Raw genomic sequence first — 14,347 nt, forward strand, 5'->3', positions numbered from 1 at the left:
CTCACGCATCTACTGTTGTTTTTCCCCCAACACTTCAAAATATTTGTCACATTCTTACCAGTAACATTTCCTGCAAAATATTTGTCACATTCTTATCAGTAACATTTCCTGTGAGCTGAGATGTATCACTTCCATTGATTTTATTTTTTTATTGGAGCTCTGCATCTTCCTCCTCCTCTTCCCTCTACTCTTTTCTATCAGGAACTACTGCCCAAATACAGTTCAGGAACTGCCCTTCACTCTCCTGGGCTGGCACCAGGCCGTCCCACTCCTTGGCATACACCCTTATTTACTAAGAAGTATTTGAGTAACTTTGTCTTGCCCCTAGACTTGCTTGTTTGGAACTGTTATAGAATTCTAGGTGGGAAACGATTTTCCTCCGAATTTTGAAGGCATTATGTACTGCTTGGTATCTGTAATTGCTCTAGACGCACAGGGATTCAGATCCTTTTTATGTGACCTTATTTTATTGGTTTTTTCTTTTCTTTTCTTCCTCGCTGGAAGCTTTGGGTATTGTATTCTCTCTCTCCCTGGTGCTAGGGAATATCATGATGATATACCATGGTGTGGTCTTGCCTCATTTATTTTTCTGGGTACTCAGTGGATCCTGTCATTCTTAGAAATATGTGTCCTTCAGTTCTGGGACATTTTCTTATATTATTTCTCTGATTTTTCATCCCATATTTTCTTTTTCTTTGATCCTTTTTCATAATATCTATTTTTATTACATGGATATGATAGCTTCAAAGGAAGCCCATTACAGTGTTTTAGTTTTCTGCCTGCACTGGAGCAGGTTTGAGTGTCAGCCCTAACGTAAAGGCAAAGCCTTATGTGTGGTGAGAACTGAGTGCTTTGTCACAGTGTTACAGGCCCCATTAGGTCATGTCTACACGGCCGGGGGAGGGCCTGGCCCTCTGCTCACTCGAGGTGCTCTGGCTCCTTCCCTGTCCTTTATGTATTTCCGGCACTGCCTGCATGGACCCGTTTCTTTTCCGATCGATCGGGGAGGGTAGGTCTGGTCCCTTGGGCCCAGGCTGCCAGCCCCTGTTGCTGCTCCTTGTGGTCTCCCCTTGGTCTTGCACTCACCTCCTCCGTTCTTTTTTAAGAAAGTGTGTTAGTAGGTCTCCCTAACCTGTTCTGCTCTTCACCTATTTTTTCCCTCAATTATTTTTACTGGTCACTTTTTCAGACTGGTGCTACCTGTTCAGCAAAGCAATGTTTGTTTGTTAGTTGAGTTTTTGAACTTTCAGATTCTTGTTTTAGGTCTAAACAATGCTTTCATCTCTCAGTTCATTTACAGATCAAAGAAAATACTTTTCAGTTTTTATTTTAAAAAATATCCTGAAAAGAATGTCAAACCAAGTAAAGGTGTCAGGCTTAAATTAACCACTTTCCTAAATTTCCTTTGGTCCAACATTCTCCTGCTCTTCAAGGGATTGTTGGAATTGATGCAAGGCATGTGCTTACAAGTACAAGTGCATTGCTAAAGTGCCCGACAGTCTTTCAAAGTCAGTAAGTACTAGTGTTGGTGCTTGAAACAGAGAGAGGGAAATAACCACCTGTAAGCCTCTCACCCAGAGATTATTTCTGCCCTGCGGAGGCCTATATAATACATGATAAGGAACTGGTTGCCGAGCTGTTTTTTGACCTTTAAGTTTGAAGTACTGTCTTGAAGTCCCTTTGCATATGAGGCGCTGTGTAACGGGCACTCTTGAGCAGGTGTTTCCTGGGTCTGAAACACAGCAGAGATCTGAGCTGAAGATGCAGATTTGGGAGTCATTGACATTTAGTTGGCATTTGAGTCATTTGGAGTAGATGGGATGGGCAGGGGAGGGAATGTGTAAAGTGAATAGATTGGAGCGCCTAAAGTAGACTGGACTCGCAACGTTTAAGGGATGGACAGAGGAAGAGCTTTCACTAGCGGGATGGGAGGAAACCAGAATCCAGGTGAGATGAGGATGAATTAAATGTCAGATGCTTCCAACAGGTAAAGGAAGATAAGTACTAAGGATTTTTATTGAATTTTGCCATAAAGGTGTCCGTCTCCCATAACAATTTCCTTGATCTTCCTCAAGCAAAATGTTTAATCTTCTCTGTGCCTCATACATACATGTTAAACTTAGCACAAATATGCAGTAAATATTTGGTTATAAGTTCTATTTCCCTTAAAAGGTAGAGACTTTTTAAGAATATGCGCTTTATGGGTATACTTACAGTCTTAGTCATCTTGGGTGAGACAGTATTGCATTATATCTTTACAACATGGACTCAAGTGAGCATCCCATGTCTACTGTGTAATAGCTGTGTGATCTTTAGCAAGGCACTTAACATCTCTGTGCTTGGATTCTAAAATCTGTGACATGAGATGATAATAGTATCTACTTCAGAGAAGAATGAACATTTGTTAAGTACAGAAAACAGTGCCTGCCTCATTATAAATGTTAAACGGTGTTTGGTAGATATGGTAATAGGAGTATTCTTAAGACAGTGTCTGACACTTAACAGATACTTGAACATGAAAACTCAACAACTTGTTGGGACTAATACAGTTCCTGTCATTTTACTCTACAAGCGCATATGGAATATAATCATGGCCAGGCCATAGGGAAATTACAGAATAGAAGTGGACTGAGTTAAATGCATGCAGCTCTGTTTTATAAAACAAATCTGTGGACTTTCCGCAAAGTACTTTGTGATCTTAAGTTTCTTTTCATGTAGTTGGGAAGGAGAAAGCAAAAAGCTAAAGAAGACTGCTCCAAAGCAGATGAGAATTTTTATGTGTAGAGATAAACAGCCTTAGGTAAGTGGTGGCTGAAAATCATAGCGCATATTTATTTGACTTAAAAGAAACAATACTACAACGTCACCCATTTATCCAAGTTCTTTTCTTCCCTTAAAAAAATTTCTAGTACAGCCCTCGCCGGTTTGGCTCAGTGGATAGAGTATCAGCCTGAGGACTGAAGGGTCCCGGGTTCAGGTCCGGTCAAGGTCATATGCCTGGGTTGCGGGCTCAATCCCCATTAGGGGGCGTGCAGGAGGCAGTCGACCAGTGATTCTCTCTCATCATTGATGTTTCTAGTTTCTATCTCTCTATCCCTCTGCCTTCCTCTTTGAGGTCAATAAAAATATATTAACAAAAAGTAAAAAATAATATTTAAAAATTTTTTCTAGTACAATTAACAGACAATATTATATTAATTTCAGGTGTACAACATAATGATGAAACATTTATGTAGTTTACAAAGTGATCACCCTGATAGGTCTAGTACCCATTAGACATCATACATCGTTATCACAACAGTATCAACTATATTCCCTATGCTGTACTTTGCATCCGTGGTTATTTTTATAGCTGGCAATTTGTACTTTAATCCCTTCACCTTTTTCACCCGTCCCTCCAACCTCGCTCTCACCTGGCAACTATCAATTTATTCTCTGTATCAGTTTGTTCCTGTTATGTTTGTTATTTAGCCTCCACGTTTGTGTGTTTTTCCGTTTTTTTTCTTGTAATTGATTTGTAGTTTATAACATTGTGGTTGGGTAGTTTATAACATTGTGGTTGGAGAAGATGCTTCATGTGATTTCAAATTTTTTAAATTTTTTAAAATTTATTGAGACTTGTTTTGTGGTCTAACTTGTGGCCTATCCTGGAAAATGTTCTATGTGCACTTGAAAAGGACATATATTCTGCTGCTTTGAGGTAAAATGCTTTGAAAATGTCAATTAGATCCGTCTTATGTGTCCTTCAAGCCCTCTGTTTCCTTGTTGATATTCTGTCAGATGATTTAGCCATTGATTTTCTGTTCAACTGGCCAAGGGCTCCCAGGGTGTTTCTTGTGTGGGATGTGTGTGCCCTCCTGTTGTAGTTGATCCTTGATTACTGTTGGCACATCAGAGGGGGGAGTTGACCCTCAAGCTTACCGGCTGGCCCGGCTGGCCATGGCTACAGTGATTGAGCTGTTGTGTAGGGGCCGAACCTATAAAGATGAGTCACTTTAGTGGAGCTCTGATGCCAGTCAAGTCTGCTCGGGTGTGGTAATTGTGGAGTTGGTTGGGTGGTGGTCTGGTGTGGTCTGAAGCTGGCCCCCATCTGTATTGGGTCTGGGGCCTCTTGGGAGAGGCTCTAGTGCAAGCCAAGGTTAGCCGCCACTTGGGTCTGGCTCGGGGCTGCCTAGTAGGATCTGGAAAGTGATCTGCAGTTGGTTGCCGCTTAGTCTGAGCTTGGAGAAGCTTGGCAGAAGCTGTGCTGTGAAATGTGGCCAGCTTGCCACTAGCTGCAGGCTTGGGACCATTTGGTGAGCCCCACGATATGAGCAAGGCCAGCTGCCCCTTGTATTAGGGTTGTGACTGCTTAGCTGAAGCCACATTCCAAGCCAAGACTGGTCACTGTTTATGCCAGGATTGTGGCCACCTGATGTTAGTGCAAGTAGAGACCTATCACCGTTTGTGTTACTGAACTCAAGTTCGCCAGTTGGGGTGTTCTATTCAGGAACCAGCCTTGGTTGTCGGTAGGTAGTTTTATTTACTTGCAACAAGTAAAAGAAGGCTGGACTCACACCCAAAGCCCTGTCTCCTCAAATAGCCATTGCTGGTGTACACTGGTTGGTTAATTTCTCCTTTACAGTTGGCTATACCCAACTTATAGTAGTTGAGTTCCACGTGGGATCCACATTGGATTAATGGACTTTAATGAACTGAATGCTGAACTGGACCCGCTACAGCGTGGAACGGAAGCTCTGGGCACTGGCCTTGCTTTTGGCTCTGCTGGAACCCCAGCTGCCCCTCTTTCAGGACTGGCTTAAGGGAAATGGTACTTCACAACCCGAGGAATGTAACTCCACGCAAATAAAACCGTTTTCCACATCTCGTTTTCCCATGGGAATCTTAGAAAATTCATTTTCTCAAAGTATCTTTAAGAGCCAACCCACACCCACAAGTGATAGAGAAATCTGGCCCACTAATTCCTCCAGCAACAACACTACTGGATATATATATATATATATATACACACACACATACATACATATACATATATATATACACATTCACACACATATATACATATATATGTATATGTGTGTGTGTATATATGTGTATATATATATATACATATATCTACACTAATAAAAGAGAAAAATGCTAATTGACCGTACCTTTGCTACGCCCACAGCCAATCAGAGCGAGTATGCAAATTAACCCAACAAAGATGGCGGTTAATTTGCATGCGCTGAGGGAGGGAGGAGTGAAGACTGAAGACAGCATAGAAGGGAAAATGGAAAGCAAGGCAGCTGCTGGAGGGAAAGCATGTGCGGCCACAGCGGCGGGCGGTGGCGGGCGGGGCAGGGCAGGGTGGGGCTGGGTGCGCAGCGGCGGGTGGTGATGGGTGGGGCGGGGTGGGGTGCGCAGCAGCGGCAGTGGCGAGAACAGCCGCAGAGGGGGCGGCGGCAGTGGCCGAGGGATTGGGCGCGGCGGGGTGGGAGAGGTGGTGGTGGCGGGAGGGAAGCCTGCAGGAAGTCTTGCAGGAATCTTCCTGCAACGGGTCCCTAGTGTGTGTGTATATATATATATATATATATATATATATATATATATATATTAGTATTTTTTAAATCTCCTTTCTTAGCAACATGTGTCATTGTTTTGGGGATATATCTTCTCAAAAGTTTCACGGGAGGGAAAGCAGTGGCAAGGAACTTCTCATTCTTTGCATGGTAAAATCATCACCAGCTTCTAATTCAAATCAAATTTTAATTCAGTGTCCCATTATTCCTTCTTGAAACAGTTTTGTTTTCCTATACACGATGTGTTACTTTGGCTTTATGATTAAAAATCGCTAATATAAGTACATCTGAGCCCTGGAGCCTGGAATAATGGGAAGTTCGTTTTATACACCGTTAGGAAGGCTGCCGTCTGCATGATAGAACTGAACTGATGAGCTACCTGAGAAAGCAGCTTATTTGTTTCTGGCCCACGCCCTGGTTGGGTGCTCTTCTGTAGACATTGTGCTGGGTGCCTTTTCCTTCCTCCCTTCCTGTAAAAACCAGATGTATTGGAATCAGTCCAAATGCCCCCATTTGATTTCTTCCACGTCAGAGGATGACTGTCTTTTCCCCTTGGAAAATGAAGTTAACCCTTTTCTATGTTTAGGCTAGAGAAATAGGCAGTCTTTATTCCTGTCACTGTTTTATTTTTTTAAATAGACGTGGGGGAGGGAGGCTTTTAAAACAAGAAACGTACCGCTTTCTTAACTGTCATTGTTTGTTTGTTTGTTTGTATGCTTGTTTGTTTGTTTTTAATCCTCACCTGAGGATATTTTTTCCATTGATTTCTAGAGAGAATGGAAGGAAGGGAGGAAGGGGAGAAAGAGAGAGAAACACCAAAGTGAGAGAGACATATTGATTGGTTGCTTCCCACATTCACCCCCATCGAAGCTGGGGAACAAGCAAACTGAGGTACGTGCCCTTGACCAGGAATTGAACCCACGACTCTTCGGTCCACAGGCTGACATTCTAACCACTGTTCAGGGCCAAGTAGTCATTTTTTGCCTTTTACTTCCAGGCAAAAATGCCATTATTAGCACTTTCTCTCCCTGTCTATTTATTGCATCCACCCATATGCCAAAGTGAATTTTTCTGAGTTCCTTCTGGCCTCCCGGTTGAGCTGAAGACTACATACTGGAAGCAGAGAGAGAGATACTGTACATAGATCAGCCACAGGGAGAGATACATGGATCAGCACGAGGAACTCAGGCTGGGAGACGTCATTCTGATCCTTAAATGGAAAAAGGCGTCAGGTTTTCCCATCTTAGCTGGCACCAAGATACCACGAGAGCAAGAGCTACTGGCCGCCTTTGATGTGTCAAATCCCCAAGTCCTCTAGTTTGTACAACGGGCATTTCATTCATAGGCCAGTCCCTTTTCTCGTCTCCTTTTTTCGTGTTTCTTAATGGATTGGTCCCAGAACACCTGCCTTTTCCCTTTTCCATCTACCAGATACAAACATTGTATTTCCTGCCAATCTGACAGGTTTTAAAGTATGTGTCCTCTCTTACATTAAAACTTAGATCTTAAAAAACGTGTCAGTGAGGTTGCTGTCACTTTTCTCAGCATTTACCAAGAATCTGACTGTTATTTTGCTGAATTCTATTGGCCTTGAAGGAGTTCTCAGGGCTTAGCAGTAATTGGAGTAATGAAGACATTGCCAGAGGTAACTATTAGTGATCACATAGAGAAATTAATGTGTGAACTCGTTGATGCATATTAGGAATTCCCAATTAGCTTGGCAGCTCTTCAGCAGTAACTGCATACTTGGGGTAAAATGCTAAAACAGACTTTTCCCCCTAAAGAAGTACTCTGGAAGGAATAAGATATGCTTCATGCTTAGATGCCACTGGGGCGAACATGTGAGATTGGATCATGTGAGACACCCTTTAGACTGAAGAAATGATGGTAGCCTATTAGAAAACAGAATGACTATAGGATCAGATACAATGTGGGCATATTACAGTACTTCTCATTCAGTTCCTAAATAAGAGGACCCAAAACATTTTAGTAACAGCTTATCAGGAGCTGTTAGCCATATTTATTCCTCTAAATTAATGTGCGTGAAGTGGACCTTCAGAACAGTTGACTCTATAAAGAAAAAAGCTTAGTATTCAGGTGTAGATACCAAGAATTGACCATCAACAATCCAGCAAAGCCTGGCCGGCGTGGCTCAGTGGTTGAGCATCGACTTGTGAACCAGGAGGCCATGGTTCGATTCCTGGTCAGGGCAAATGCCCATGTTGTGGGCTCGATCCCTAGTGTAGGGCATGTGGGAGGTGGCTGATTAATGATTCTCTCTCATCATTGACGTTTCTTTCTCTCCCTCTTCCTTTCTCTCTGAAATCAGTAAAAATATATTTAAAAAAAAAAGAATCCAGCAAAAATGGCCTTGCATGTTTTCCAGGAGAAAATGGTAGAACGGATCTAGGGTTCTAGTAGGTTAGTGGTGCTGGGAGGTAGTAGCAAATAGTGCTTGTCACCAGAAGAAGGTGTTTCAGCTTCTGAATTCGGGTGAGTGCCTGGTCATGTAGCAGCTATTAAGCATTACATAGGATTATTTCAAATAAATCTGCTTTCCAGAATGGCAGAGCTTCCTTATTTGATAATTTGGGGTGCAAATTAAAAATGAAATGCCGAGAGGCTAATACTTGAAGTTGCTTTTAGGTGGTAATAGTGTGGTTAAGAGTATGGCCTTGGGAGGCAGACAGGCCACCTTGGTTTGAATTCTGACTCCCAGCTTTCCTATGCCTTAGTTTTCTCATCTCTAAAATAGGGTAATAAGAGTACTTCATAGGATTATGGAGATTACATGAGTTAATATTTATAATTACTGCATGGTATGTGGTAAGTACTATATAAGAGTTTGTAAATAAAACTGGTCTACTAGCTAAATGGAGCATTTAATTCTGAAGATGTCTGTCTTCAAACCTGAATAAATATTAAATTACTTTCCTTTATACTTTATTTTCATCTTTCTCAATTCATGGTATTTTTGACATGGGTGTAATTTGTTCAGACAATGAGTTTACAGAATGATATTTAAGGAAAGAACATAAGCACATACACTTTTCGTTGTATACTTTTAAAAATCTCTCTGATGGGTTGTCCTGTATGTGGTAGAAATAATCACTTTTCTCCCACTACTTCAATAATCTAGAGCACAGACTTTAGAGTAGGGATGGAAAAATTTTAATGGCAGTCAATTCCTGACTCATGGTGTTAGCACGCTGGGAGGCTGTGTAATAAATGATGTGTACACTTAACAGGAGGGGAGATGACATAAATGTAGGGTGCTTAGCGTGCGCCCTACATTTAGCAAAAGGGTTGAATTGCAGAAAATTTGATGTCACTTAGGTGTTTCCTGTTTGCCTTAGCATAAGAATCTCCTGCAGGCCCTGGCTGGTGTGGCTTATTTGGTCCGGTGTTGTCCTGTGCTCCGAAAGGTTGCTGGTTCCATTCCCAGTCGGGGCACATGCCTGGGTTTCATGCTCAATCCCCAATAGGGGGTGTAGGAGGCAGCCAAACTATGTTCGCTCTCACAGCGATGTTTCTCTTTCTCTCTCCCTCTCCCTTCCTCTCTCTCTAAAAATCAGTAAAAAGAATCCCCCCAAAGATTCTGGAGATTCTGGTTCAGTAATTTGGGATTGGAGTCTGGGAACACACACACAGTCTTTAAAATTAACAGACTTTTTTTATTGCTTTTAGAGAGAGATAGAAACATCGATGAGAGAGAAACATCAAACATCAATCGGCTGCCTCCTGCACACCAGGGATCGAGCCCGAAACCCGGGCATGTGCCCTGACCTGGAATCAGACCAGCAACCTCTCGGTGCATAGGTCAACAACCACTGAGCCACACCGGATGGGATAATAGACTATTTTTAAGACCGTGTATGTACTTTTAACAACCATCTCAGATGATTATTATGTTAAGGCAAGATTAATTGACTTAAGTAATTCAACTGTCTTCTCTGAGTCCCACCTTTCTCACTAACAGAATCAAAGATTTGACTAAGACAGTTTGCATCGTAACTCACTTCTGTGATTTTGTAATTCCTATTTTCCTAATGATTTATGATATCAAAGAAGAATTTCATTATGTGTGATGAATATGGGGTGAGGAACTGAGCCTTGTACCTAACAGAAAATTAAATCATTGAACTTTAAAAAATGTTTTCATGTAAAATCTTTCTAATAAAACATTAAAGGTAAAGTAATTACTAGTAATTTCATTCTTTCTAAATAGTGACAATGCAAGATAATAAAGCACCCAAAACTCTGGTAATACATATTGTCTTCTTATTGCGTGTTTGTGTGTACACACATACTATTTAAAATATTGCTGTTTTAGAATTAATGGTCCTTAGATTTAGCAAGTTAACTAAAACTTGTAGCAATTAAAACTTCTCTGTATTGTTCTCACTGTAATCCACGTTAATTCTTTTATTTTGGCTCGTTATCTCATCACCTGAACATAATTGGTCATTTGTCATATATGTTTTGCTTGCTAATGCCTTTCCCATTTATCATGGCGTGTTTAGCTAGAGAGACATCTCTCACTCACTGCCTGTGAGGACACAGTCGTCCAGCAACAAGGAATGTCTGACAGTCAGCAAATGAGTACTGATTGCTCTGTTCTCAACCCAGTGATTTACTTTTATTTTTTATTCTTATTTTTTGTTCATCTTTATCCAAGGATATTTTTTCCCATTGACTTTTAGAGAGAGTGGAAGGGAGTGGGAATGACAGAGAGAGAGAAACATCAATGAGAGAGAGACATAGATTGGTTGCTTTCCGCACTCGTCCCACAGTGGAGCCCTAAACCAGAATCAAACCTGGGACCCTTCAGTCCATAGGCAGACTATCCACTGAGCCAAACCAGCCAGGTGACCCAGTGATGTCTTTTTTTTTTTTCAGCTGTTAGGAAATAGATAATTGGGAGCTATTAGCATACTTTTTTGTGGGTTGTTTATTCCAAGTATTGCCCAAGCCTGTTTCATGGGAAAATAAAGGTATTTCTTAGACCCCACAAAATGATGGCCAGTAATTGACATGACTTGACATTGGTCTTGGGGTTTTTCCAGGGTAGGGTGGGAGGAGCCTTCAAGAACAGAAGCAAGATAGCAGCATGGAATACAAAAGTCATAATTTCAAGGTTACTTTCTTTTAGATGAATTCTCTAAGTTTTGGTCACTCACTAAGTAATGCATTTCTGTTAAGCAGGGATTGCCTTTAGAACACCTTTAGGGTGTATAGCTTATTAAAACTGTTTAATGTATGTGCTCTTTTGAATGGTACGCTTTCCAGATCTAATTGTGGTCCATGGTGTTTAATATATTTTAGAAACTCGATGGCTTCTACTGGGAGCCAGTCCTCTGATACAGACAACATTTTTGGATTCCTCAGTGATGGCGCACCCCCAACCAAGAAGCCCAGGTAAACGGGAAGGGAATCTGAGAAGCAAAGACATTACTAGTAATGGTAGTTAATGAAAAATAATGAACTTGCTCTATATCCTGGTTTTCACTAATTAATATTAACCTTTACGTAAAATTACATTTCTTTTTTGGATCTAATCTTATTTTTTATCAAGGTCATAAATGTGCCTAGTTTTATAAGTCAGTACTTCATGATGCCTCGCTCCTTCCCCCTCAGTGACAGTCACTTTCAACTTTTTTTTATGTTTCTCTAATATTTACATCCATATTTTTCAACACTGGTATACTGCTATATTTTAGTGTTTTGGTTTTATCTCTTTCTTATTATGGAAGATGAGGATTAGGTTTGCTCTCATGGATCTTCTCCCACACTGTATACACACACACACCATACACATGCCTTACAACCTCCCAGTATATCAAATTCTGGGGGTTAAATTACTTTTTAATATGTACATTACATGACTGTATAAATGGTACTCATAGTTGAGCCTACTAATATGTTATGATTACATTTCTTTTCTTGTCTATCTATCCCTCAAAGTTATTAAAGATTATCTCTCCCTTGCTTTGGTTCGCTTTGTTTTCTGTGTACCCATCAGTTTATCTTCACCTCTGTGACAGAAGAGTCAATCTCCTAGGCATAGCTAGGCGTACTGACACATCACTACTGCACGAGTTATATTTGCTTCTGGATTCTTCCTTTGGACTGTCCACTCTGACAGTTGCTGTCCATGCTGCCCCACTGCTGATTGTGCCGTTTTCCTCTCTCATCGCCCTGGGAATTCCTCTTACGCCTCTCCGTATTGGATCCTGTTTCCTGGGTTGCAAGTCTTTTTCTTTGGTGTACTCCTTCATCTTGCTGAAGAATGTCCTCATTCACTTCCTCAGTAAGGGTGCAGAGGAGAAGTTTCTGGGGACGTTTGAAAATATCTTTATATACACTTAACATTTATTTGATGATTTGGCCGGATTTAGAGTATTAGGTAGGAAATTGTTTTCCTTGAACTGAAAATCATTTTTCACCATTTGCTTCTAATATCTATTATCATCTTTTCCAATAGACTAAACTTTTGAGGTTAGGACCTCCATTTTGTTCATCAATATATCACTAATGCTTACCGTAGTATCTGGTACTTCATAAGTTTTTCATATTCATTGAAGGGCTGAATGCCGGAGTTGGGGATAGGGAAGGTGATTCTAGAGGTTGTTTTTCCAAAGCCAGGTTTCCCAAAGCTTAAAGTATTGTTCTTTCTTGGGTTATGCCCAAATGCTGATCCTGTTTCTGTTTAGTTTATTATTTGGACAAAAGGTTGAGAAAGACAATTTCTTGGGGGGAAAACACGCCATCAGCAAAAATTAAATTGCAAAATATATTTCAAGCAGATTTTATTATAGTCTCCAGAATGAAAGGGGGTGGAGAACAAAGGCAAAAACGTGTGCCCACCTTGTATCGCATAGAAACTTCAGGACAGAACTCTGTCTCTGCTTATCCTGATGAGAAACCGATGGTTTTCACTTTCTGTCATATCCATTGAATAGTTATTTCTTTGTTTGTTTTGATCCTTGAAGTTCCTCCTGTGCTCTCAGAATTCTGTTGGCCACTTTTTCTTTCTTTTTGGCTTGAGGATATCTAGAAGAGGATATCTAGAACAAACTGGTTCCCATGTTTAACCATCTAGCTCCTGCTCAATTTTAGTCATGCTCAGTTTTATCTTCATAACATTCACAAAATTTGGGTCCAAATTTTTTATTGGCTGCCTTTCATCTCCTGGTTTTGTTTGTTTGTTTGTTTTAAATATATTTTTATTGCTTTCAGAGTGGAAGGGAGAGGGAGAGAGAGATAGAAACATCAATGATGAGAGAGAATAATTGATTGACTGCCTCCTGCACGCCCCCTACTGGGGATCGAGCCCACAACCTGGGCATTTGCCCTTGACCCGATCAAACCCAGGACCCTTGAGTCCGAAGTCCGATGCTCTGTCCACTGAGCCAAACCAGCTAGGGCTGTTAGTTTGTTTTAATATATTTTTATTGATTTCAGAGAGAAAGGGAGAGAGAGAGAGAGAGAGAGAGAGAGAGAGAGAGAGAGAGAGAGAGAGAGAGAAATATCAATGATGAGAGAGAATCATTGATTGGCTGCCTCCTGCATGCCTCCCCCTGAGGATTGAGTCCGAAACCCGAGCATGTGCCCTGACTGGGAATAGAAACGGCAACCTCTCAGTTCCTGGATCAGTGCTCAACCACTGAGCCACACCCGCCCGGGCATCTCCTGTTTTGTTTCTCAACAACAGCAGTTTAACTTGTATGGGGTTCTGTCCCCTCAGGAATCTAAATCAAACATGTCCTTTGAAACTGCATGTTGGTTTAAAATATAACTTAGAACTCAGCTGAGCTGTAATATCATCGGAACTTTTCCTACTATTAGTGGGTTTTCTTAGATTGAGAGGACTATGAAGGAGAACATTGATTTTAAGATTGCTTTTTAGGATTCCTGAAATAGGTCTATGACTGTTTTCCAGCAAGCACTGGCACAATATTCTGGTCTGTTGCATAAGCAATTTTGAGAGGTGTCAGAAACTGGCACTTGTCATCTTGGCAGCTGTCAAAGTTCTAGCTGAAGACCATGGTTTTAGACCGTCTCTCCATGTGTCCTGTATCTCTTGGCTGTTCTCCATCCTCTCCTTTGTTGAACTTTTCCAGGAAACTGCTTCCAAGCTTAAAAAGTAAGAAGCCGCGGGAACTTGTGCTGGTGATTGGAACGGGCATTAGTGCTGCGGTCGCACCTCAGGTTCCAGCTCTGAAATCCTGGAAGGGGTTAATCCAGGCTCTACTGGATGCTGCCAATGATTTTGATCTTCTAGAAGATGATGAGAGCAAAAAATTTCAGAAATGTCTCCATGAAGACAAGAATCTTGTTCATGTTGCCCATGACCTTATTCAGAAACTCTCCCCTGTGAGTAACCGGCCATTTGAAATTTCCTACCTCTCCCTCCCCCCCAAACCCCCCCGCACACACACATGCATGCTGAATGTAATCAGGATGTTCATTTCTAGCTTGTAGATTCACATAGCAGTTGCCTCTCCTGCAGAATGTCTGTTTATGGACCTTATCCAGGGTACTTATCTCTTGACCCCATTTCAGTGTGTGTGTTTGCTGTTGTTGATGATGATGATGATGTGGCCTTTATGTGTACAAAAATGAAACAACTCTTCCATTGATGCTGTATTTTATATTTACTTTTTCTGTACTCACTGCTATGAAAGCTGTGTTTATTGGCATCCATGCCTTTTAGGGAACCTCAAAAAGATTAAAGATCATTCTTATCTTTTTATGCATGGAGCAACACAAGTTTTTAAAAAATA

At 41.2% G+C, this 14,347-nt stretch overlaps 1 protein-coding gene across 10 annotated transcripts in view; it reads left to right on the plus strand.

The window, feature by feature from the left end:
• Positions 1–14,347, plus strand: part of FAM118B (family with sequence similarity 118 member B) — a 41,132-nt gene that overhangs the window by 6,863 nt on the left and 19,922 nt on the right. For 8 of the 10 annotated variants that reach the window (XM_054712371.1, XM_054712372.1, XM_054712375.1 and 5 more), the window contains exons 2-3: positions 10,887–10,979; positions 13,685–13,937. In XM_054712371.1, the coding sequence (XP_054568346.1) occupies positions 10,894–10,979; positions 13,685–13,937 (339 nt within the window). In that variant the 5' untranslated portion in view covers positions 10,887–10,893. Of the gene's footprint in view, positions 1–10,641; positions 10,699–10,886; positions 10,980–13,684; positions 13,938–14,347 lie in introns of those variants that run through there. The other 2 variants (XM_054712376.1, XM_054712368.1) reach the window with 1 other exon arrangement.

This window comes from Eptesicus fuscus, chromosome 23, assembly GCF_027574615.1.
Source record: "Eptesicus fuscus isolate TK198812 chromosome 23, DD_ASM_mEF_20220401, whole genome shotgun sequence".
Lineage (NCBI taxonomy): Eukaryota > Metazoa > Chordata > Mammalia > Chiroptera > Vespertilionidae > Eptesicus > Eptesicus fuscus.